At 46.2% G+C, this 26,875-nt stretch overlaps 1 protein-coding gene across 6 annotated transcripts in view; it reads right to left on the bottom strand.

The window, feature by feature from the left end:
• BRSK1 (BR serine/threonine kinase 1) overlaps nucleotides 1-26,875 on the bottom strand; it is a 61,150-nt gene that overhangs the window by 31,626 nt on the left and 2,649 nt on the right. For 2 of the 6 annotated variants that reach the window (XM_080976138.1, XM_080976144.1), the window contains exons 2-6: nucleotides 25,349-25,531; nucleotides 22,460-22,584; nucleotides 18,531-19,042; nucleotides 3,299-3,393; nucleotides 208-293 (exon numbers count right to left, since the gene is read on the bottom strand). In XM_080976138.1, the coding sequence (XP_080832264.1) occupies nucleotides 208-293; nucleotides 3,299-3,393; nucleotides 18,531-18,648 (299 nt within the window). In that variant the 5' untranslated portion in view covers nucleotides 18,649-19,042; nucleotides 22,460-22,584; nucleotides 25,349-25,531. Of the gene's footprint in view, nucleotides 1-203; nucleotides 294-3,298; nucleotides 3,394-13,594; nucleotides 14,531-18,530; nucleotides 19,043-22,459; nucleotides 22,585-25,348; nucleotides 25,532-26,875 lie in introns of those variants that run through there. The other 4 variants (XM_080976141.1, XM_080976143.1, XM_080976142.1 and 1 more) reach the window with 4 other exon arrangements.

Here is a 26,875-nt window from a genome sequence, read left to right as displayed (position 1 = left end):
TGACTAGAAGGGATCCCCAAAATTTGTCCTGGAAAGAGGATCCTCAGCAGATATATCAACAAACGAAGTACACTACCCCCCCACCCCTCATTCAAGCTGTGAAGTGACTTGCTCATAGGAAGCTCTGCTCCACTCTGATGGGGACATGTGAACATGGGGGGGGGGGCTGGGGGGGAAGAGGGAGGCCATCTGCAAATAAATACCTACAAATATTTTTTGTTCTCGTAGACATCATGGAGTTTGAGCACATGGGGGTGTTCAATTAGCTTCAGAATGGCAATTTCCCGCTCCACCTAGAAGGGAAGAGGGAGAGAATGCATGTGTGGTTATATACAGGGGGTAAAGAACAAACTCTTTTGAGCACTGCCCATGTCCTAGGATCTACAGAAGAGGAGCTTCCTCCTGGGTTCTCCGTGAAAGAAGAGAGTTTGAAATAATTTATGAGGTATTATTTGTGCAAGATGCCTGGAGTGGGTTTCCAGCCAGCTGGAGGAGGTCTCAATAAAACAAAATAAAAAACGGACAGTGGTGGATGTGACTCAATAGAAAGGAGAAAGACAAGCCTATGTCTAAAGCTCTGTCAGGAACTGTGGGTTATATCCACATCATATGCACATTTAAAGTACATAGGCGGAATTGACATCCGGGAGGAATTTCCAGAAGGCGGAGCTTTGTTCTGGATCTTAGGCAAGTCAACCAAAAAATTGTTTTTTAGGCATGGGGGGGGAAGCGCCACAACTTTGGGGTTTGTCCGGTTTTTACTTTTTGAAATATAGCAACTGTAGGGGTGCTGAGAGTTGTAACTCTGTGAGGGGTGAACTACAGTTCCCAGTATTTCTTTTGTGAGGGGGAGCAATGTGCCTTAAATTTATGGCATGGATTCTACAACTTTTGATGTTCAGCACTACAAATATTGACCCAGGAGTCCTTTAAACCAGGCAGTGGCTCACATGGCCACCAAGGCTGCTAGTCTAAGAGAACACCACCCCAAGACTTTTTGATAAAGGGTGGTGTATTAAATTGAATAAATAAGTAAGTACAGGTCCCTCCAGCCAGGAGTTTGACATGACAGCCCATGATCCTTCAAGCCTAGGAAGTCAGATGCTGCTGCTGGGCCAAGCTGATGCTATTGAGGGATATTTAAGGTGCCTATAGATTGTATTTGCAGGAGGGAGTCAAACATTTTGGGAAATTTGTTGTTGTTTAGTCGTTTAGTCGTGTCCGACTCTTCATGACCCCAAACCTAAATTGGGAAATTTACGTTTGTGCAATCAAAGAGCTCTGTCCTCCTGGTGCAACAAATCCACTTAAAAAATAATCAGCCTCTTTGCAGTTAGCGAAATGATGCAGAAAGGTGTTTATAAGTGTAGAATGAACAAATGATTAATGGGAAGTATAAACGCCCCACACGTAAGTCAGAATGAATGCTCATTGTCATGTAACCTCTCCACAACCAAATCAGAATAAATGCCAGATTATAATCTAAACTCAACATAAACTTCGTTCAAGCAAATCAAGGCAAATGCTCCATAAATAGGTCAACTGAAGCAGCCCAAAGGCTTGCAGACCTGCTGATTTCTTTCAGCCTGGCAATGCCTTGCAGAGGGAGGCCACCTGGTCCCCCATTTTTACCTCCAGATTTCGGCTCCTCGCCTGTCTGTCTCCAGCTTGCCAGCCTGCCTCTGCTGGGGCACCACCTGATGTTGCCAAACACGGCGCTTCCAATCTTGCGCATGCATCCAAGTGTGCAAAGCCTCCCATTCCCACCCCACCTGGTATATCAGAAGGGGACACAGGATTGTGTCAGCTGCTGAACGTTTCGTTCTGGCCTTGGCGAGTGGCAAGTGAGGGCATACTGAGAAATATCTTCCCTGTTTGTTTCAAAGCTTCAAGCTCCTTTTCTCCCACGGTCTGACAAATGGACAGGGGTTTTTGTGTGTGTTCTTTACATGTTACAGCCTCCACAGAAAAACTGCTCAAAACTGCTCCATAGCATAGCTAATATCACATGGCATGTGGAGCAGCTCATCATTCAGGGATTTTCTCCATGTCAGCACAAACTTCAGGAAAGGGGGAGGGAATCACACCAGCGTAAGGGGGAAATGCTCCAACTAAGCTGATCCGCACCATGTGATTAAACTGCTATCATGTGGACTAAGTCAAAGTCCTGGACTGAGGCCTAGTATACTGATGAAGGCTGGCGATGCCATCAGCTCACGCTAAACCTTGCAAAGGACGCTGGTCCAGAAACAAGGCAGGCCTTCTGTATCATGTGACACCTGGCAAAATAAGTCTGGAATACGGGAACCGCGTGAGCTCACCCATTTTTAATCTTGCTTTATTTTCTGCGCTTTCTCAGCTCTCATTTTCAGCCAAGGAATTTATTTTTTTAAAATAAATTTTATTAACAGACCAATCAAATCAAATCACATAAATTCCAAATTACAGAGCCGAATTTTAATTTTTTTGTTGGGGGTACCCATATTTCAAGTTCCGAAAGGGATCCAATCATCTTGTTGCTGCTGCTTTAATGTCCACTCAGCCAAGGAATTTAGAGGGTCAATCCTTCAACAGGAGGTACAATCGTACCGCTCTTATGACATCCAAATCAAACAAACAACAAACAAGCCCGGCATTTTTTACTAGTTTCTGCATCTTCTTCCTGCTTTCTAACTCACCAATGTCTGCATTTGGCGAGAGTATGATAGTGTTTTGCACTTCTCTCTGCAGTGAGATAAAAGGTAAAGGGACCCCTGACCTTTAGGTCCAGTCATGGCTGACTCTAGGGTTGCGGCGCTCATCTCGCTTTATTGGCCGAGGGAGCCAGCGTACAGCTTCTGGGTCATGTGGCCAGCATGACTAAGCCGCTTCTGGCGAACCAGAGCAGCGCACGGAAACACCGTTTACCTTCTCGCCGGAGCGGTACCTATTTATCTACTTGCACTTTGACGTGCTTTCGAACTGCTAGGTTGGCAGGAGCAGGGACTGAGCAACGGGAGCTCACCCCGCCGCGGGGATTCGAACCACCGACCTTCTGATCAGCAAGCCCTAGGCTCTGTGGTTTAGACCACAGCACCACCTGCTAGTAAATTCATTCCAAGCCATGCTGTGTAGGCTGTGAATGTGTCTGACCATATCTGGCAAGGCAACCTGGGTTGAAATTTCTGTAAAGATGAAGTGGAGAGACTGAGACTCAGCAGGTACAATATATATATATATATATATATATATATATATATATATATATATATATTCGCTGTTCTTACACCATTCCCAACAAACCAACCCACATGCTCACCTTCATCAGTACTGACTCCGAAAGCTTTTCCCGGTTCACAATCTTAATCGCCACTTTCTGCCCTGTGATGCAGTGTACGCCCAGCTTCACCAGACCTATGGAAATGAAAAGAAGCACCAGAGAAGATCTGTCACAATGCAGCACATCGTAACAATGCGAAGCAGGTTAATGATGATCTAAGTCAAATTTCCTTCCCACCAAATGTACCCCTTTTAAAAGGTGCAAAATGTACTTCCTCTGTACAGAGATGGGGGGGGGACCTGTAGCCCTCAAGGTGTTGCTGGACTACAGTTTCCATCATCCCTGCCCACTGGCCATGTTTGCTGAGGCTGATGGGAGTTGTAGTTCAGCAACATCTGGAGGGTCACATATTCCCCACCTCTTGTATTGGGTTACTTTGATCATACACCGTAGGCAGCTTAAGGGCTGCAACGGGGTGGTCCTTTACCTTTTTTTTTTAGTACTTTGGAGTGATTAATGCCATGACTAGAGGCTTGCACATATGAAAGCAACATAGGGACCTAAGGCACACTTTCTGTGCACACTTACTGAACACAGTGAGCTTTGTTTACACCTCTGATCTCCCAGCACATTTGCAAACAATGTAAATATTAGAAAGAGACCTTTATGCCACAATCCTCGGTCTGTCTGCCTGAAAGTAAGCCTCACTGTGTTCAACCTAAAAGGTAAAGGTAAAGGACCCCTGACAGTTAAGTCCAGTTGCGAACGACTCTGGGGTTGCGGCGCTCATCTCGCTTTACAGGTCGAGGGAGCTGACATTTGTCCGCAGACAGTTTTTCCGGGTCATGTGGCCAACATGACTAAGCCACTTCTGACGAAACCAGAGCAGCACACGGAAACGCCATTTCCCTTCCTGCCAGAGCAGTACCTATTTATCTACTTGCACTTTTTGGCATGCTTTCAAACTGCTAGGTTGGCAGGAGTAGGGACCGAGCAACAGGAGCTCACCCTGTTGCAGGGATTCGAACCGCCGACCTTCCAATCGGCAAGCCCAAGGCTCAGTGGTTTACACCACAGCGCCACCTGCGCTTACTTCCAGGCAAATGCTGTGTAGGATTACAGCCAAACTCTTCTGCGATCTTATCCAAAGGAAATCAGTGCTTCCCCTGATGGCAGGGAGTGTCTCACAGTATCTGTTGCTGATGTGCAAGGAAATGCTTAAATTCTGGTGTCAATGTGTTTCAAGAATACTTTGGAAGACATTGTGCTCCCAATTCACATGGAAGGGACCATGTTCATTATGCTGCTTTCTGTACTCCCCGCTTTCTCAAGGAGTAGTAGGTTTCAGCAGAAGCTCATACAGAGTCAGTTTGCCCTTGCAGGAAACAGGGCTGGACCTTTCTCTGCCCATCAGGCACTCTGACTGTGAGTACATTCTAAGGATGGGGAGGGCAGGTAATGAAGCCACCTGGATCATGGAGAAAGGGGCCATAACTCAGTGGCAGAGCCAAGCTTCACGTACAGGACATCCCAGGTTCAATTCCTGGTATCACCAGTTAAAAAGAACTGATAGCATTTGCATCATCTCTCTCTCTCTCTCTCTATTTTGTACAGTATAATAATATTTTATTATTTTTTCCAGAGCGAAAGTTACATTTGTTACTCAACAGTTATATTTCAGCTCAACATTCAACGGACAGCATAAACTCTGGACTAGGCTACTAAATACTTATTTTGCAGGAGTTGGGGATATTTTTGTTTTTCTCATTTTTAATTAAATATGCCCGGCAGCGCACCCCGTACATGATGGCAACTATAGAACAGTACCTTTCACCACACAAAAGAGAGACTGAATACCGTCACTATTTCTCAGGTTCCCAGACGTAATGAATGGATCCCCAATTAATTCAGATTCCCTGCCTATTCCCTGCCCTTGCAAAGGATGAATCACTGTAAGGACTTCTAAAGAGTGGAGTTCTCAAATAAATCCTATGAATTAGAAACAGCTGCCCCAAAATTATCCCAGATCAGTGCCTGTCCTACGGCTCCAAAATACACCTTATGTCTGAAAGGGGCATTGAATGTAATGAGATTACTAAAACTGCTAAAAAAATATTTCACAGACTAGAATCAGTCCACAAGCTGTTGGATAACAGGCTCTTATCTAGCCCACCATTGTGCCCTAACAAAGGATACTCTATACCAGCCTTCCAAATTAGCTCATCAAAATTATTAGCTCACAATAATTTGGCCTAACCCATAAGGTTAGTACAACTTTTTCCAACCTGACTCCCCTCAGATATTTGGGACTATGTATTCTTCCAGATGATTTATTTATTGAGCATTCACCCTGATTTGCTTGCACAAAGTTTATGTGGAGATCAGATTATAATCCAGTCTTTACTAAGCATTTGTCCCAATCTACTGGGAACATTGTTATACAACAATGAGCATTCGTTCTGATTTGCTTGTGTGGAGTTTATATGTCTTCTCCTTAGTCGTTTGTTCATTCAACATTTCCCCGTCACTTTCCTAACTGCAAAAAGTTGGCTACTTTTTAAAAGTGGACTAGTGCTAGGGCAACAGAGTGCTTTAATCCACTTTAATTATGCAAAGCCAACAATTTCCTGGTGGGCACTTGAATCCCTTCTGCAAAACATTGACAGTCTGGAAGCATCCTACGACTGCCATCAACCCCAGTCAGCACAGCTGAAAAAGGTTGGGTTAGGACGGTTTGTTCCCCTTCTAAACAAGACAAATCCCTTTTCAAAGTCAAGTGTCAAAGCAGTCCCTTTTGATAAAATGGATGGCATATATGAGATAAACAAGTGATCGTTACAGGGGATTCCATTTAAAAATGTTGCCATCATCCTGCTCCACTTTTGCCCATACTGCCCTGTCCCACAAGAGAAGGAATATGGTGAATTTGAGGAGGGGGAATTTATCCTGGACGACCCTTGTCCCTTGCTCGCGGAGTACCTCCAGTTTAGCTTGAGCCTGGCATCAGTAACAAGTTCCGTCAATAACGGGCCTTGTAGGGATTTTTTAGACACCTCACCTGGGATCAGCAGATCCCTGAGATAAAGGCCAATGATCACATGGGTAATTCTGGAGAAAGCAAAATTTTAACTGCCAGCCAAGAGGACTGGTGGTGAGTTTCAAATGGCCCCTGCCTCAGAAGGCCACTTATATACCCTCCTCTCTCACCTAGCAAATAGGTCTGGATAGAAAGACAGGCTGTGTGCACATTACCTGCTTGAAATGCAACTCAGTTTGGATTGAAGCTGGTTTTGGAGGAGGATGCATCAAATACAATATTTCAGAAGAAATGACTGGATAGATTTGCATTGTGGCTAACATTGTGTGTACACCACTTCGCAAACCAGCACTGGGAGAGGACTGCATGCAGAATAAACAGGAGCGTGCACAAAACATTGTAGGGCAAGACTCTTCCTCCATTCCCTGTTCTTCTCAGCCCAGGGTCTTACATCTTGGGGTCAAACTTTGTGTGCTGGGCAAACACATGTGAAATACATGCTTGCCCTCTTCATAAAGCAAGCAGGAATTGAGGAGGGAGGGAGGCTGCATGCCTTACACGGAAAGAAAGAAGGGAGCAAAAATTTCATCATGCTTCCCTGCCTTACCTTGACACACTCTGCTGCTTTTAAGCATAAGGACATAGAAAGCTGCCTTACACCAAGGGCACTTCTAGACTGTCACTCTTCCTGGGTGGAATTCAATTACCTACCAGCCAATTCAGGCTGCACAATTAAGAGTTGACTGGGAGGTCTTGTGCCAACTAACCCACTTCCCCACAAAAGGACCAGACTTTCTGCCATAAGGAGAGTGACTGGAAAGCGTGGGGCGTCATCTAACCACTCTGCAAACAAATAAAAATGCCCATCAGATTGTCAGCAACGTCTGATCTCCCTGCAAACACATCAGGCTGAGTGAAAGGATTTGAGTCGGACGCTTGGTCCACCTCCTGTAGCTCAGCATTGTCTATGTTCACTAGCAAAGGCTCTCCAGAGTTTGAAGCAGGGGACATTCCTAGCGCTTCCTGGAGATGCTGCTGGCATGAATTCCATATTCCTAAATATTTTGGGGCCCTTCTGCACACAAAGTGGATGGTCTAACACCGAGTTTCAGCTGTTCCCTGAACAGCAGTTGTCCCCGTCCCCCCCGCCAGCCCCAGTACCAGAAGTGAGCCAAGCAAGCGAGGGAAGGCTGGAGAGGAAACAGGTTTCTCTGCTCCCTCAGATGCCCCCTTATGGCATAAAACATAGATCTCACTCCCACCTTATACAGTGGTACCTCAGGTTAAGTACTTAATTCGTTCTGGAGGTCCGTACTTAACCTGAAACTGTTCTTAACCTGAAGCACCACTTTAGCTAATGGGGCCTCCTGCTGCTACCGCGCCGCCGGAGCCCAATTTCTGTTCTTATCCTGAAGCAAAGTTCTTAACCTGAAGCACTATTTCTGGGTTAACGGAGTCTGTAACCTGAAGTGTATGTAACCTGAAGCATATATAACCCGAGGTACCAGCAAATCTAACTGGGCTCTGGGAGCCAATGGTACCCGTTGTTAGGCCCATACCGCATCACCTTGAGTTCTTTCTTTGTTCGTGCCAAAACTTGAGGCCATACATTTGCTCTCTGGTATCAAGAAGTTCAGAGGCCTGGGCAGAATCCTCTATGAATGCTGAATATATGTAGCAGGCTAAGCTCAGCGGCAGAGAATCGACTTCACGTGCATAATGTGTGGAATCCCTGGCATCTCCAGCTAGGGCTGCGAATGTCCCCTGCCTGAAACCTTCGAGAGGTGCTGCCAGCCAGTGTAGACTTGGTATATGCTCCTATGTTAACACCTCTAGAATCCAGGGATTGTGGGCCCCTATGGCAAGAATGAGGACCCTCAGGCCCAGGTGCCAAATGCAGCTCTACAGGCCTGTCCAGGTCACACGCCCCCAATTCTACTTTGCCTCCTCCTTCAGTGTTTTTGCCTGGCTGGAATGCGTCTGTGGACTCTGACAATGCCTCTTGCTTTCCTGGATGGAGGTGATGGGGTCAGGTGTGTCCGTGTGTGTCAGCATCGATTGCTCCACCCACTTTTGCCTTTGGCCCCACCCACCACTGGCCCTCAGCTCTCTCATGGCGGCCCAGAACAGAATGCAGCCCTTGGTCTAGGAGAGGTTCCCCTCCTCTGCCATAAAGGCTTTCTCTAGGTGCTGCCCTGCCATGGGGCAATGTGTGTGCATATCAGGGAATATACGGATCAGGCACCTCAGGGGCCAGAGAGCAGAACAGCATGATAAGCCGCCCAGGAATGTGTGGTTTAGGCTTCAGTGCCCTCTTCAGGCCTGACCAGCAAAAAAGGCATACAAATAATAGCCTCCATTTGGCAGGCCACCATGGCCTCAACTACCTCAAAGTGTTGGTGCTGACCTTTAAAGCCCTAAACGGCCTCGGTCCTGTATACCTGAAGGAGCGTCTCCACCCCCATCGTTCTGCCCAGACACTGAGTTCCAGCTCCAAGGGCCTTCTAGCGGTTCCCTCCCTGCGAGAAATGAAGTTACAGGGAACCAGGCAGAGGGCCTTCTTGGTAGTGGCACCCACCCTGTGGAGCCCCCTCCCATCAGATGTCAAGGAAATAAACAACTATCTGACTTTTAGAAGACATCTGAAGGCACCCCTGTTTAGGGAAGTTGTTAATGTTTGGTGTTTTATTGTGTGTCTCCCCCCCCCCCCCTTACCAAGCTATTTATTCAATAATTCACAGAGAACGACGAAGGAATGCAACCTTCCAAAAAATGATGTTGCTCCAACTGAGCTCTTCCCGCCTCCCTTCCTAGCAACAGTACTTCCCCTTATGGTGGTTGACAGGGGCTAATTGTCTTAAAGTCCTTCACTCTTCAACTTTCAACATAGGCTGAGTTCTGGATGAAGAGGGGGGGTCCAAAATGCTCTCCAGTGATAACGTGTCACCTGGCTGCTCTGTCTCTGTCTTCCCTCTGTTTTTACTATTCTTTTGGAAGTTGCCCAGAGTGGCTGGGGAGGCCCGGCCAGATGGGCAGGGTATAAGTAATAGATTATTATTATTATTATTACCAGGGTTGCATGTCTGTGGCAGCTTCCAGCAAGATCTCGTGAGATCTTGCAGAGCTCTCGCGAGTTCTGAGAGGTCTTGCCAGAAGCCGCCACTGTGCAACTGGTGGCGGGCAGGGCAGCCCCAAGGAGGACACCCTGTAGGGTTCCTCCACTTCAGTCAGCCTCATGGGTGGGGCTGGCCCTGCAGAGGTAGAATCATAGAGTTGGAAGGGACCATGAGGGCCATCTCCCTGCAATGCAGGAATCTTTTTGCCCAACGTGGGACTCAAACCCACAACCCCAAGATTCAGAGTCTCATGCTCTACTGCCTGAGGAGCCATCACAGAAGTAAAGTATCATCCCCTGCTAATTGCTGTGGATTATGCCACTTAAAAGGGACACGGGTGGCACTGTGGGTTAAACCACAGAGCCTAGGACTTGCCGATCAGAAGGTCAGCAGTTCGAATCCCTGCGATGGGGTGAGCTCCCGTTGCTCGGTTCCTGCTCCTGCCCACCTAGCAGTTCGAAAGCACGTCAAAGTGCAAGTAGATAAATAGGTACCGGTGAACGGTGTTTCTGTGCGCTGCTCTGGTTCACCAGAAGCGGCTTAGTCATGCTGGCCACATGACCCGAAAGCTGTACCATCTCGGCCAATAAAGCGAGATGAGCGCCGCAACCCCAGAGTCGGCCATGACTGAACCTAATGGTCAGGGGTCCCTTTACCTATCCTACTTAAAGCAACAGCATGTGGCAGCATGAGAGCCAGTGTGGTGCAATGGACAGTGTGCTGGATTCAGAACTCAGAAATCCCATGTTCCATGTTCAGCCATGATGAAATTCCCCGGGTGATCCTGGGTCTCTCTCTCAATCTCTCCCCCTCCCCCCAACCTACCTCGCAGGGCGGTTGTGGGGATAAGATAGGTGTGTGAGTGAGGCAGAACTCAGTAGACCACCCTGAGATCCTTTGAAGTAGGGCGGGATGAAAATATGATAAATACAATACCCTGCCAAACTCACAGCTGCAGAGCCAGCTAGAAAAGTTGGCAACCTGAGCTGAACGCCACTCGTTGACTCTACAACAGCTTCCCATCCATTGGTTCTTTGAGTGTATTAGCAACAGGGACATAACTGCTTCCTGTTTTTTAAGTCCCACTTACTAACAAGGTTGAAAGAAAGCAAAGGCATCCTAAAATAAACCATCATCATCACCACTGTACCCCCTTCAAAGGCAAAATAGGGACAGTGGTTTACCAGGAGCAAATGTCAGAAAATACACACTATTTTTGGTAAATAAGCTATGGAAGCCTCACAACAATGGCAGGGTCTGTGTGTTTAAAATACAAACTTCCAAAAGGTGCGCTCTCTCTCTCGCTCTCTCTGACCTTGAAACTCAGCTTCACATTGTGAGAATACAAACTGAGTCATGGAAAAAAAGAAAGTTAAACCCTCTCACACCCAAATACATCTTTTCAGCCTGTCAGAAAATAAAAAAAAAATTAAAAAGACATGCACTCTATCTAAGTCGCTAGATCTGGTGTCATAGTGGTGTGGTGCGGCTGTCAAAATAAGCAGACCAGACAAATCACATGCAAGAAGGCTGAAGGAAGAGATTGTCTTTAGCCTAGAGCAGGGCTGCGTAATTTGCGGCCCACCAAGCAAAACGCAGCCCACCAGCCACTGATGGTGGCCTTCTAGGACCTTGATGTCTGCACCCCCCCACCACCACCCCCCATAGCCAGAAGCCAAAAGAATCCTTGCAAATCATCCAGAGTACAGATATGGGTGGTCTGATAGGCTCTAAGTTATTTCATTATATCAAACATTATTTATATTTAATTAAAAAACAACAACAAGTGCCATGGGCTTGTCCTTTTTACCCTGCTTGCCTTTACACTCTTTGGCCCTGACACTGGAAGGCAGGAGCAAGTTTACTTCTGTCTGGGTAAAACTGGGTAGAATTCTGCCTGCCTGTTTTTCCTTACACCTTCGTAAGTAAAAGGTCTAACTTGAAAAAAGAAAAGAAACATCCTTGTAATGCTCCTGTTTTCAGTTGGTGTGGTACTACTCTGTTCTGTTGCGGTAAGGTTGGCATTTAAGCATTGTCAAAAAGAGGCGGAAAAGCTTGTTATATTATGATCCACAATGGCGGCGGGGGGGGGGGAGGGAAGTCAAAGGGGATTATATGTTTATGTTTTTATTTCACTTGTATATGTAAAATAGAAAATGCAAAAATAAAAATGTTTTTTTAAAAAGGAAAGGAAAGGAAAAGCATCCTCTGGGAAAAATAGGTCACAAGAGGACACCAATTTGCATATCAAAGATGCAAATGTAGAAATGATAACTACAACATAAATAGAAAAACAATACCTCAATAACATAACATTAAAAAATGGGCAGGGATGGATGAGACTGAGTAGCGGGAAGAGAGAAAAACCTATTTGTCTCTGTGAAGAGTTGTGGGTTACATGCATACCATACGTAACTTCCTCCAAAGAATCGTGGGAATTGTCGGGTGCTGGGAATTGCAGTTCTGGAAGGGGGAAAACTACAGTTTCCAGGATTCCTGCAATACTGTGTGCCTGTCTAGTCGGCTGAACAGGTAGCAACGGTTGCTGGAGAAACCTGGTGGCCTGCCCTGCTCTCCCTTCTTATAATTCTCTCTCTTTAAACCAGCCTTGGACCAGTCAGGCCTTCAAATAGAGGCCTGTCCTCTGACAGTTCTTCAAACAAAGGATGGCCTTCTGTAACGCAGGACACATGGCCACCCCACGCTTTGGTCAGACCTCACCACTGCGTGGTGTACATTTCTGGGCACCACAGTCTAAGGAAGGTATGAACAAATTGGGAGTGTGTCCAGACAGAGGCCTGGAGATCAAGTCCTATAAGGAACAGTGGTGGGGCTCATTAGTGAGAACGATGAGACTGCTTATAGGAAAGAAGTACAGGGGTTAATTCAATGGTGTAAAGAAAACAATCTTATGCTTAACACCAAAAAAACCAAAGAACTCATAATTGACTTTAGGAGAAAGAAAAGTGTATTTTTACCATTGCACATAAATGGCGAGGAGGTGGAGAGGGTTGGTAGTTTTAAATACCTGGGCATTTACATCTCTGAGGACCTCTCATGGACTGCAAATATTAATATGGTTGTGAGGAAGGTGCAGGGGAGGTTGTATTTCCTGAGAATGCTCAGGGGACTGAATCTATCTCAGCACCTACTTCTGTCCTATTATCACAGTACCATCGAGAGTGTCTTAACCTATAGTATATTATCGTGGTATGGGAGCAGCTCTGAAACGGATAAAAAAGCTTTACAGAGAATAATTAAAATTGCCCAGAATGTTATTGGGCTCCAACTACCAACCCTGGATGAGATCTTCACGTCTCGCACTTTGAAGAAGTCACACAATATCCTGAGAGATCCCACCCATCCTGCTCACAACTTCTTTGAACTGTTGCCTTCGGGCAGAAGATATAGGACAATGAAAACACGAACCACACGCCTTCTGAATACTTTCTATCCAAGAGCTCTGATTGCACTAAATAATGATCTCAGGGCCAGTTGCAAGAAATAGCAAGCAGGGAGTAGGAAGGAATGAGACAGGTTTTTAGGTTATGTTATGCTTTTAATAGGTTATGTTACATTCTGGAGTATGATATGTTTTTATAGATTATGTCTGAATAGGATGAGAGTGTTGGAGATACGTGCAAATGTGTATGTGAACCCGGTCTTTGGGTGGGTGTTTGATTTTCGTTGTTGTGTATACTGTGTATATACGGACAATGACAATAAATTTATCTTAATCTTAATCTTAATCTTAATCTGAACAGGCAATGTAGCCGGGTCTGTTTAGCCTGGAGAAGGGACAACACAGAGCAGGTAGGACAGCCGCCTTCAAAGATGTGAAGGATTATCACACAGAGCCAGTGTGGTGGAGTGGTTAGAGTGTCAAACTAAGACCAGGGAGACCAGGGTTCAAATCCCCACTCAGCCATGAAGCTAACTGGGTGACCTCGGATCAGCTACTCCCTCAGAGCCTAACCTACCTCACAGAGTTGTTGTGAAAATAAAATGGGGTGGAAGAGCCACCTTGGAGAAAAGACAGAATATGAATGTAATAATTTAAAAAACGAGGCAATAGAACACAGGGCAGGACCCAGATTCAAATTACAAGGAGGGGAGGTTTAATCTATAGACTGAAGATGAAAGTATGCACATTAATGCTGTTAACTGTTGGACAGTAAATACCTTTCTTAGAATGGTTTTTAGGCAGAGACGGGGTGGTCACCTTACACAGCTGCTGAAGCAGCAGGTTTCTTACATTGTTAGGGGTTGGACTAGATGGCCTTTGGGATACCATCTGGCTCTATGATCCTACCAAAGCTCACTTTGGAAGCCCCAGTCCATCCACTATTACATAGTGCTAAACTCTTTTCATCGCCAGTGGCATGATGTGCCTATTTATTCTGCAATAGCCCGTCCCTCACTGATTTCAAAGACAAGGAGGATGGCGGTTCTTTTGGTTTAAACTTGACACACTAGGGAAAAAAACCTACTTCACTATGCAATCAATACTTTGAAATACCTTAGAACTGCAGTGTGAGAAATGGCATTGCGTGTGCTCTCTGCGTGAGCCTTTAGTGTGCATGCGCCTGCATTTTTATGCATGCACACTAGAATCACCCACTCCAGAGATTTCATGTCTAGGGACTCAATCGTGACAATTCCTGAAATATGCTAGCAAAATTTGAAAAAGGCACTCACAAAATGGGAAAAATGTGGACATTAATTTACTGGGGGGGCGGGGATACACAACAATAAGGACAGCCCCTTGTGTATAGGAATATATGCCGCAAGCTAACCTGTCCCTACATTCTCTGATTCTCCCCCATACACACCCTGGCCATACCTTGCTTTGCAGCCCATCAGAAAAGCCAGAAGATGGATCAAGTCCCACCTTGCTTCCCCCAAATGGGGGGCTATGTTTATTTTACTGGATCACAAGTTGGACAGGCAGAGAAAAGGCAAACTGGGCAGGAACAGGTGTGGATATGCAGACCGTTTCCAAATATCTAAGGATGTAAATAGGAGCAGGAGGGGGAAACAATTGCCATGTTCACATGATACAACCAAGGTCCCCAATGTGGTGCCCGTGGGCACCATAGCGCCCATAGACAACTCCTCTCGGCACCCACTGAACCTCACAATTTTTATTTTGAAAATTGCTGGGTGGTGGGACGGAGTTTTTCTTTGGTTGGAGGTCTTCTCTCTTTGGAAGGATGGCCTGCTTCCCCCCCCCCCCCCGCTGCCCCCGTTTGTTCTTTATCTGGGAGGAAGGGACTTTTAGCATACCCACCAACATTTCCCAGATGAAAACAGGGACACTTCAAAGCTAATCCTGTTCCGGCCGCCCCAACACATGCATGCTATGACACATTGCTGAAGGCTCCACTCACCCTGCTACATGTTGTGTCTGTGTATTTTGCAGTAGGCACTTATTTAAAAGCCAAAAAAGGTCTTGTTCTTTTGGCTGGAAGTATATTTGACAAACACGATCGCCTGCAATATGTCATAACAGTTCCAAACATTATTCGGAGGCAGTGAAATGTCACTGGGTAGTGCCACCGTGTTCGTGTGCGTGCATATACACACACCTATGCACTATAGACAAGATGCATCCATCATAAGAACACAAGAAGAGGCTGCTGGATCAGGCCAATGGCCCGTCGAGTCCAGCATCCTGTTCTCACAGTGGCCAACCAGATGCCACAGTGGGAAAGCGGGACCTGAGCACAAAGACGACTCTTCCCTCCTGTGGTTTCCAGCAACTAGTACCCAAAACCCTTACTGCCTCCAAACCATGGGGACAAAGTGTAGCCATCATCGCTGGTGACCACTGATAGCCTTGTCTTCCACCATAAGGAAGAAATCCACCCATTCACCTTAACTTCTAGATCTAACTCGGCAGCTCAAATCTGAAAAATGAACAATAACTCAAGCAACATGCACTAACAAAATTTTAACACACTGCCTCCGAAAAAGCAAGGAATTGACCAAGGGCTCATACCAGAAAATATGAGTTGTCTCTAGTAAATAGAGAGAGTTTGATCGTATGGTTTAGTACAACGTTTTGTGAGCTTAGCAACGATGGCGGGAGCATTTGCAAATCTGGCACAGAGCGTCATGGTTTAGGACAGAACAGTAGACTGGTCAACTGGGAATCCATAGGGTAGATCCAACAATTTTATCTGACCTCTGGTGACCCTGTTAAATTGAATCAGAGCTTGGGGTGGGGATTCCCCATGTTTCAATCCTAAATTACAGATATTCCACACGTTAAGAGTTTACATCTCTCTTTGGGTTTGGGTTTGTATCTATAAACTCCAATTCTGCAAACGAAAAGATATATAAAGGGCATCCTTAACCTCTTGTATGGTACTGTAAGTAGACCTGACAACATACATGGGAGGTGAGTCCCACAGCCTTTTAAAAGGTGGGAAGCATAAGGAAAGCAAAAGAGTGAGTAAAGTGATGAGGTTTCCCTCCCCCCATGTCTGTTGATATGTATGTTTTTATATATTTTTCAATGCTCAGTTCTACTCCTTAAGAATAGTAAATAAGCCAAGATTGACATACTTGCCCAAGGCACTCCAGGGCAATGGATCTAGGCAGCTTCAGCCCCACTGAAATCAATAGGACAAGTTAATCTTGGCTAACTTAAGTCCCGTTCATTTAGTCAATGAGAGTAAAGTTTAACAACCTGGATCCAATCCACTGGCATCTCAGATCGTTGAGACTATGGACTGATGGGCGGGGAGACAAGCCTATTCTAATTATTCCAGTTGCAGAATTTAAGGTCTCCAATCACTGCTAGTGCAGAATTCTTGCATGACCTGTCCTGCGGGAGAACACTGTTAAGTTGGCCATGGTTATTATCATTTCGCTACTCAGCATCTTCAGGTCTGGGAAACCAAAACTGAACAGGATAGCCAAGGAGGAACAGGGATATGCACAGTTTTTGATTTCTATCTCTGCCACCAACATCCCTTAGATGACCTTGGGCATGTCACTGCTGGTGCCTGGACTTCCGCTGTTTCCTGCCAACTGAGGATTCACATAACCATAATAACACTCCTTCAGAGAAGGAGGAAACGAGATTGCTAGAAATACGGCGGCAAGCAAAATTAGAAGAGCAAGAAAACTCTCGCCCGCCGTAGAAGGCGGCCATTTGTCCTATTGCTCCTGGTCTCCCCTCCTTCTGGGGTATGGGATGCAGCCAGGCCTCATCCCATCCACCCCCAGCAAGATTCCATCCACCTACCCATTCAGTCTGCGATTCCTGAAATGTCTTTGCATGAACTGCCTGCCGCCACGGTGCAGAAATGATTATTCAGCAAAATCCCGCCCTCCCTTATCCCCTGCTACCTCTTCTGTCTCTTTCACCCACCTGCTCCAGATATTTATTATTGTTATGATTCCTTAAAACCAAAACCAAAAAAACACACAACCCCACCTCCCAAACATGCACGCACACACAAGCATAGCCCGGCTCCTTCTCCCCCCTGTCACCGTGTCTTTTTCTGCCACTGCAGTAATCTTCCCCCTTTCCAAGCCACAATACTCATTCTACACACAGACACACACAAATTGAGAGAGAGAGAGAAGAGAGAAGAGAGAGGCCTTGTGGTTTGGGTTTTCCTGCATCATTGCAGAGAGATGGATGGTTTCACCCCCCCCTGCACTCCCCGCTTCCCATCCTCAGCCTTCCATCCAACAACTGTCTGTCACCGAAAAAGAGGAGAAGGAAGCCAAAGGAGACGGTTTTTCATATTACCCAGCCTTTAGGCATTTATTCAAGCAATCTCTCTCATAACCAAGCCCCATAATCTAAACCGCACAATCGAATCGGCATCCCTGCAGAGAGTAAAAAAAAAACAAAACCACCACTCTTCCATTCATCCAGAGTGCTGCAGCAGGAGAAGATTGGTGTATGGGGGGGGGGGAGAGAAATCTATAGGCCTCTCCTATAGATTGCCCCCTCATAAATACAGAGCCTTGGCAAAATAGAGATGGGGGGGGGGGGGGAGAGACAGAGATGGGTGGATGTCCCGTCTCTCCACCAACCAGACAGGGTTTTTTTTTGAGGGGGGGAGTTGGAGGTAGGGAATCTGTATGGAATAAATCTGGAGCAGTTGGTTCTTCTTGCTTTCCTCCCTCCCCAACCAACCTTGGCCATTGCAGCATTATTATTTTTAAGCTACTGCTTCATCCCAAACAGAACTGCTTCAGGCCCCAACCACCAGGGCACAGGCACCTGGGCAGAGGTATGGAAACTAACCCATCCAGAAAATATGGTCGATCCACCGCTGCCCTCGCTGCGTTCCCCTTTCCAAGCTCCATCTGGGCATTTAATGTGTGTTAAAACACACAAACACACCTACCTATCAACTACCACAAAAGCACTGTGCTCCTAAGAACCCAACTATCCCCAAACAGCACTTGCTGCTAAGTACAGGGGTGGCCACAACCACTTTCAAAACCTGCCCCTATTTGTTGTTGTTTTTTAAATTTTCGCTTTTTTCTTCTTCTATCTGCTACCTCTGTAAAGCAAACTATTTCCCTGCCATGCACAGGGACCCCAAATAAAGTCCAGCAGGGTAAACATTAATGCACTCCTTTGAACTCTTAAAAGACACCTTTTCCCTTCTGGTAGTCTCCAACATTTACTCTCCACTCCCAAATAAAACAGTGTGTAAGAAAGAGAGGGAGAGGGAGAGAGGAGAGAGAGAGAGAGAGAGAGAGAGAGAGAGAGAGAGAGAGAGATGGAGAGGTGCCCCAACACCCAAAGTGTTGCCCCCTTCTCCTGACAACCTGCTAAACCTAGATGCCATTGGCCCCAAACAAGACTCCCCATTTGCTCTCCTCAAATAAACTCCAGGACAGGAAAGAATTCAGCTTTCGCCAACCACCACCACCACTGCGGCCAATTTATTTTCCCCAACAGGAAATGCATCTGCCTTCCCTTTTTCGGATCTCTTTCCCCACCCTCATTCTGCAATGGGACAAACACTTCTGGTCCACAGGCGAAGCTCTGGGCTCTCCCATCGCACCCATTTCTGTGGCATTGGGGTTGCCCCTCCTACCCCACCCCACCTCCAGGAGCAGCAGGGTGCCAAGTACTCACCAGTCTGCCCTTTCCCCAGTGTCTTCTCCAGCCGGTAGGGCCCCACATACTGAGCATGCTGCTGGCTCTGTTGTGGCTGGTAGGGGTGGACCCCACCTGCCTCTTTGCCACCGGACATGGCTTTTGTCTGTCACCCTTCTGAGCAACAATAAGAGACGGGGGATTTGGGGTGGGGTGGGGAGGGGAGGGGAGGGGAGAGGCACGGCAAGGCAAGGCCCCCCTGATATCCCCCTATAGGGACAATACCGGGGCCGGCATCCTGAAGGATTTAGGGGGAGGGGGATGCTCTCGGCATCAGGGAGGGAAAGGGAGGCGAGAGAAGGATGAAGGATGCTACAGTCCGGGTACCAGCATCATCCAGCTGGTCCAGCCAAGGATGCTGCTGTTGGTGCTGCTGTTGCCGTGGATGAAAGATGCTGGTGGAGAGCCTCTTCTGCTCTGGTCCTTCGCCTCCTCTCACTGCAATCTGAAGGGATCTCTCGAGCTCTCCCCTTACATCAGCATCCGGGCAACTGGGTGACAGACACAATCCGGGTTAACCCTTGGCGGAACAAAGGCAGCGCCTCCTCCCCAGGCAGGAGAAAGGGGTGGGGATTTGGGGGCGGGGTGCGGTGGGGGGAGAAGGGGTCAGCAGGGAGGGGTGCAGCAGCTGGGTGGGAGGGGTTAACCGGGGATAGGACCTCTGTGGCAAGAGGGAAATTGTGTCATTTATCTGGGAGGTTTAGAGGAGGTAGTTTTTCATTTGCTGATGGTGTGTGGCTGTGGTGGGGATATATTATCTGTGCAAGGTTTTTACACGGTGTGTGTGCGGGAAGAGGATGCAACTGCGGTTTTGCAGGAGAGAGATGTATGCGATTGAGAGATTATGTGATTTTGGGAGGAAGGTGTGTAAATGCGTGTGTGTGTGTGTGTGTGTGTGTGTGTATGAGCAAAGAGGCTTGCACTGTATTAAAAAGGGATCAGGTGTGGCCACACAGGAGAGAGGGAGATAGATTTCCCTCCTTTCTCTTCCTACCTCCAAACAATGAGTATGAGCTCTGACAGCCTGAAAATGCATACCTGTAACTCTGCTCTTGGGAGAGAGCAGTGTAGTTCTAAGCGTGCAGGACACAGAACCTTAGTTTTACCAAAAAAATAATTGTAGCCCCATTTCTCTGGATGGCCATCTGTCTATACCTGTCTGAACAGGCCATGCAATCTCAGGTGGTAGGCCTCTGCTGAGACTTGCTTGTTGGTAATGTCTCCAGGTTTGTGTCTAGAGAGTCCAGCAGCTTTAATACGATGGAGCACACACAAACAAACAAATATACAGTACTGTAGCAAAACACCTATCGGGAGGGCTCATTGTTCCAGAGACGGAAAAGCTCTCGAGACAGGAGGTGGAACTTTCCTCCCTTTCATGGCAGAGACACAGGTCGCATGCACAGCATACATTGAAGGCACATGGCTCCCCACAAAGAATACTGGGAACTGTAGTTTGCTAAGGGTGCTGGGAATTGTAGGTCCGTGACAATTCCGAGGATCCTTTAGGGGAAGTCATATGCTTTAAATGCATGGCAGCTATGTAGCCATAGGTGGCTCAAATAGTCTCTAAAAGAGGACACCCCCTCATGGAATCTGAAGCGGTGACTGCCTCACTCTAAACTTTGCCATCGGTGAGCTAATGTGGTGTAATGATTGGGGCGTTGGACTAGGACCTGGGAAACAAGGGTTTGAGACCCATTCAGCTATTGAGTCCCAGTCACTGTGTCTCAGCCTATCCTAGCTCACAGGGTTGCTGTGAGGATAAAATGGGGAGAGGAGAATCATGTATGCCACCTCAAGTTCTTTAGAGAAAAAAGGTGGTATATATATATATATATATATATATATATATATATATATATAAAGTTTAAAATAAAATAAACCCTGATCTGAGCAGAGCTACTGTCTTGATCCAAATTTGCCTGTAATTGGTTTTAAGTGAAGTTTCAGGTGTCTTGTTTTGTCCCTCTTTCAAATGACTGGGCTGGATTAGCACCTCCATCCACAGATCTTTACACACATCAAAGGATCTCTTCTTGCTCTCCTATGGAAGAAATGCTTGATACAGGGATGCAGAGAGTAGATTCAGTAAAGTCTTCAAAGAATAGAATAAGGCTGTGATCCTACACATCATTACACAAGAGTAAGCTCCACTGCAAACCTTACTTCGGAGTGAACAGTGCACAGCATCTTTGGCGATCACTTGTAGCCGAGTAAGACTGTCTTCCATAAACACGGTTTTAACAATGAGTCCGTAAGTGACTGTGGAGGCCAATTCTGGATCCACACGTCCTTCCACAGTGGGGACATTGGTTTCCGGGCAGGAGTTGACCACAGTGTGGATTTGCCAAGCGTGCCTTCCTCTTAGCACATATCTCCCTTGCATCCTGAGTTTGAGTGTCTTCAAAGCCCATGACACTTTGGGTAAAGGCAGTTCTCCAATTGGAGTGCTTGCAGGAAAGTGTTCCCCAATTGCTGGTGTTTGTATTACATTTTTTAAAATTTGCCTTGAGACAGTCTTTAAACATCTTTTGTTGACCACCAGCATTACGCTTTCCCTTTTAAAGTTTGGAATACAGTAGTTGCTTTGGAAGATGATAATCAGGCATCCGCACAACATGATCAGTCCAACAAAGTTGATGCTGAAGAATCATTGCTTCAACACTGGTGATCTTTGCTTCTTCCAGTACACTGGCGTTAGTTCACCTGTCTTCCCAAGTGATGTGTAAAATTTTTCGGAGACACCGTTGATGAAATCTTTCAAGTTGGAGATGGCGTTTATAAGTGGTCCATGTTTCACAAGCATACAGTAAGGTTGGTATTACAATAGCTTTGTAAACAAGCATTTTGGTTTCCCTGCGAATGTCCCGGTCCTCAAACACTCTGCACTTCAGTAGGGAGAAAGTCGCACTCGCAGAGCTCAGGCGATGCTGGATTTCGGCATCAGTGTTGGCCCTTGTGGAAAGATAACTGCCCAGATAGGAGAAGTGGTTGACATTTTCCAATTTTCCAACATTACACCACTGAGTTGGATTTGTAGCGCCGAAGAGGGGTTATTTTGTACTTGTTGGTGAAGCACTATGGTTTTTTGGATGTTGGGCGATAGGCCAAGCTTTTCCTAAGCTTCTGCAAAGATACGTAAGCTTCTCCACTGAAAAGCTTACTTCGGAGTGAACAGTGCACTGCATCGCACTGTTTGCTTGTTTATATATTAATATGAATGGCCCTTTGCAGTAAGGGTGGGGAGCCTTTTGCAGTCTGAGGGCCACATTCCCTTCTTGGCCACTTTCCAGGGGCCACATGGCAGTGGTGGGTGGGGCCAGGGGCAAAAGCTGGCAGGGCAATGGATGTGAATTTTTATTTTGTGCAGTAAGCTAGTTTCTACACACAATCCTCTCTTCCTCTGTGTCCAATCATGCAAGAGGCATTATCAGAGTTCAAGAAGCAAGACGATAGGTGGGTGGCTGTCCCTACTAGGGAGACTGAGGCAACTTCCTCCAGCAGCTAATTTTAGATGTTGCAAAAAGGCTGCAAATAGTTAGTCATTAAATTTATTGTATTGTCACTTGGGTGGGGCCAAAATTAACTTGGCCAGCCTCAGATAAGATGCATCTCTTGACTTGCAGGGGATGGGGCAGCAAAGAAGTAATTGCTGCCCCCCCCCCGCCGCCAAGAAGCAACATTTATTCCGCTGGCTCTGGGTCACAGGTCTCTGCCTTGAGGAGCTTACAATCAATAGTTTGGCACAGCAAAGGAGGAGGTGAGGATAAACAGGGCAAGGATATGCATTCGGTCAAGGGTCAGACTGGAAGTGACCCTCAAGGAATCCTGATAAACCATACCTGCGTGCATTTCATTACAAGCAGACACAGGGAGGAGTGAATGTAGGAACACAGGACACTTACAAATCAGATCACTGATCCATCTTGGACTTCTGCAGACCTTGGGGTTTCTCCAGACCCACTGGTCCCTTCTTCTTGTGTGTGGGGATGCTGCCATTTTGGTTTCATCAGGATCTACCTTTGGAGAACTAATGATTTAGAATTACTTTATATACATTGTTAAGCACCAGGAAAAATATTTCTTTTCTACCAAGCCTTTGGGTTTTAATTAACTGTGCCCTCCTTCAGTGGGTGGGGTGTTTTAGTCCTGCCCTTTAAAAATATGAATGAGTTTTAGATTTAGATATGCTGGTTTAAATGTATGCTATTTATTTATTACTGTAAATCGCTGTGAGTGACTTTTGTTCTACTGCATTTTTGAATAAAAAAGTACACAGTGGTACACTAAAACAGAATGATACAAAGCAATATATGGTATGGTGGGGGCAGGGACACCATCTTAAAAAAAACCCATCCCCAAATAACATGGATATTCTGTGCATATTTTACTGAGTCTTACTCCCAAGTAAATGTGCATAGGATTGCACTAAAACATGTAGCACCAAATAGCAATTTAAAGCAGCATCAGGGTAAAGAGCAAAATAAAGACCCTCAAAAGTCCCATTTAAATAAAGGTGTGGGAGGGAAGAAACAAAAGGGGGAGAAATGATTTATGCCTTTTCAGCAGGCATAAACTGATGTTATGCGTTTGTGGGTGTCAGACACTTATAATCCTAGCAAGTGTTAAAAGCTAATCAAGCCAGGCTAGCTTCCTGATGAGGTAACTGACTGGGTGATGGGCCATTAAGAGAACAAAGGAAAGGGGCTCTGTGCCAGATGAAAAATGGATGTGGCCCCTCCTGCAGCTCTTACAATAGTTAGAGGGACAAATCTGAAGTTTTAGGGCAGAGTTTACTGTGATGTGACCTAGAGGAAAAAGCTGCTAGCTGGAAAGGCAGAGAGAGAGGGATCCATGCCTGATTTCTGCTAGAATCCAAGGCTGTAGCTATGGGAGAAGCAAGACTGTCTCGGGGTGCTAAATGCTGTGAACCCCTCCATCGCAGGCTCAGGTTGTATATATGTGTAAATAAACCATGCATCATGAAGACACCACAGTCTGCTGTGCCTCATTTCCAAAAGGAAACACAGACCTTGGGTAAATGCCTGGAACCCCTGGAATCTCAGTGCTCAGAGACTGGGGTGGCCTGCAACCTTGACTTTGTATTTCTGCGCCACTGACACTTTCGTTCCCTTGTTGTTGCTGCTGCTGTGATCCAGTTTGCAGTGATATTTCTTTTAATGGGATATTCTGCCTCCTTTGTTTTCTTTTTATTGCCCGTAACAGGAGTCACCCTGAAGGTCTCCAGACCACGAGGCAGGGCAAAAATGAGTGCAAGGAGGATGGGGATAGAGGGGAATGCGTGGGGGTGGGGGGGCCCCTACACTCCCATCACTTCTGCATCTCACCTGACCATTGCAATACTGCCGTTTCAAGCTTAGGAACAAAAGTAGGTGAGGGACGGAAAGATATCGCCAGCAGGACAGGAAGGCAGCGGCTGACATTTCGAAAGAAGATATGATGAACTTTCAAGTTGTCTGCAAGGCAGAAATAATCCTTGCGCGAGCTCTCTGTCTCTCTCTCTCTGCCTCTTTCCTTAGTTGTTCAGTTTGTTTGATTAAATCCAAGTCAGAAATCTAGGCCAGTTTATTTTTATTGGGCGATGTAGGAAGAAGGAACCCCATCCTCTCCCTTGCGTGCAGACGTGGGCATTCCCATACGTTTTCTACAAAACCCAAAAACAGGGTTGTTGTTGCCGCCGGTCCTTGGAATATTTTGGGACCCAAGAAGTAGGGCAGTGCCCAATGATGGCTGGTGAATGTGGGCAGGGGTGGGGAGGCAGGACTCTCAGACAAAAGCTCCCTTCCAGCACAGCTATTGTGTGTTGTCAGTCAGTCAGTCTTGATTATTACAGCTGCAGATCACTACGATCACAGATCAGCAACACGTGTGCTGTTTTAAGTCTGCTGCCTCCAAGCTATGCTATCCACGTTATGTCAGGGTCCCACAAGTCAACCTAACACAACCCTGCAGTCAGAAAGCACAACCTAGGAAACACTGGTTCCATTTCACAGCTGGGGGACATCAAGGCCGGCAGATATTTGTTTTCTGTGGTTTAATGATAATCATTTTATTTATGAATATTGGTAATTTTTTAATAATTTTGTGGATTTCCTTATGTTTTACCTACAGTTTTATTACACGCACCTCTTAGAAAGCTCTTTGATTTTCTCTTTATCTCAAAGCCTTGCAAAGAAAAGCCCTGTGAAGAAATTCTAAAGGAGAAAGGAAGTGTAAAGATTATCGGTAAGTATAATTATTGAGCTGTCTTAAGCCTCTTATGTTAATACTCACCCTCGCTGCATCTGTTTCGTTATGTTTTATCATTAATTTGTGTTTTCAAAAAAGTTAAATAAAGAAATATACGGAAGGAAGCTCCTTGGTTAAGCAGTTCGTATATCTTTCTAAATAATTGTAATTATAGTTATTACTATTCAAGCATGAGATTCTCAGGGTAGGTGGGCAGGCCCAGCTGCAGATTTTGGAGGGCCCTGTGCAGGCTGTCTTTGGTTATCCCTCATTCCCCTACCCCTGACTAATGCCTGCCTCCCCACTTGTAGCAATGGCACTACAACAGCTCCACAGCTCACCTGGCAGCAGCAGCAACAAGATGGCTACTTTATGCACATGAAGGAGGAAATCTATCATCGCCAAGAGAAAAGGACCAACTAGGATAAATATTTGTACAAAAAATGTACATGTTGACATATGCATAGATGCAAATTTAGAATATATCCACACACACACACACACACACACACACACACACACAATTAAATAGAAATACAACTCACCATAATGGGGAAGACTGACCCCGTGACTTGTGTTCCAGCTCAGTCTTCTCAGAAGTGATGGTCAACTTCAAGGCTGCTCCTCTCTGTTCTTATCCTTCTTCCTCTTCAAACCAGATTTGGGATTGTGTGGCCCTTCAAGCAGAGCACTCCCCGCTAACTGCCCTTCAAATACAGAACTGCACCCTGAAAAGTAGGACACCTGGTCACCCTAAGAACATGAGATGAGCTTTGCTGGATCCGTCTCAAGGCCCGTCCAGAATTCTGTCCTCATGGTGGGATCTATGAGAAGCCCCCAAGAGGTGCATAAAGACCTCTCCCACTCTCTCTCTAGGCAGCAAGCGCCACAGTAGACTGGAAGCTAAACGCCTGCTTAGTTCTGACTGGGGCCTGGTGACCGCAAAATCTTATTTCCTACAACGTCATGCAAAATGGAATACGGTGGCCGCCATTGCGAGCTCACCATGAGAACACTGGCTGCCGCACTGCCAGGACCAACAGCATCCACACCCCTGAGGGTCTTGAGTAGTGCCTGAGGATGATGGTGAGGACCCAAGCAAGGCATCAGCCCTGGTGCGCTCTGACAGGGTATGTGGCCCCCAATGAGGCAGCAGTATGCTGGGCTTCTGGATGAGGCCCTCTTCCAAATGCTCCTCCAAGAGAGGTTTGGCGGGTAGTGAGAAGAGCCTTTGTGGTCGGGACGTGACCCCTCCATTTTTTAAAATGCTCTCCCCAGTGAGGCCCACCTGGCGCCCATCTTACTATGTTTATAGCTCCAGGTAAGACTGTACAGTACAGTGATACCTCAGGTTAAGTACTTAATTCGTTCTGGAGGTCCGTTCTTAACCTGAAACTGTTCTTAACCTGAAGCACCACTTTAGCTAATGGGGCCTCCTGTTGCCGCCCTGCCGCAGGAGCATGATTTCTGTTCTCATCCTGAACCAAAGTTCTTAACCCAAGGTACTATTTCTGGGTTAGCGGAGTCTGTAACCTGAAGCGTCTGTAACCTGAAGTGTATGTAACCCAAGGTACCACTGTATTCTACTCCCAGACAATATCATTATCATTTTTTGGTTTAAATGGCCACTGCAATGCTTTCTGGTTTTCATGGGATGGTGTGGGTTTTACTACTGTAAGCTTCACTGGTTGCTATGGTTATGTTTAAAATTGTGTACAGTGGTACCTTGGTTTACGAACTTAATCCATTCTGGAAGTCCGTTCTTAAACCAAAGTGTTCTTAAACCAAGGCATGCTTTCCCATAGCAGCGGGGGGACTCAATTTACAAATGGAACACACTCAACAGGAAGCGGAACATGTTCTGATTCCAAGGCAAAGTTCACAAACCAAAACACCTACTTCAGGGTTTGCAACGTTCTTAATCCAAGTTGTTCATATACAAAGCTGTTCTTAAACCAAGGTACCACTGTATGTTCCCTACTGCTTGTAAGTCACCTAGATTTATTTGTTTATTTTCTAGAAGGTATCTGTCAGGGGTTCAGGAGCAGAGGCACAGGAAAGGGAGGAAATAG

This window comes from Podarcis pityusensis (genome assembly GCF_964106645.2).
Source record: "Podarcis pityusensis genome assembly, chromosome: 13".
NCBI classification, from domain to species: Eukaryota; Metazoa; Chordata; class Lepidosauria; order Squamata; family Lacertidae; genus Podarcis; species Podarcis pityusensis.
The sequence above is the reverse complement of the archived record's forward strand: the minus strand, read 5'-3'. Positions and strand labels throughout refer to the sequence as shown.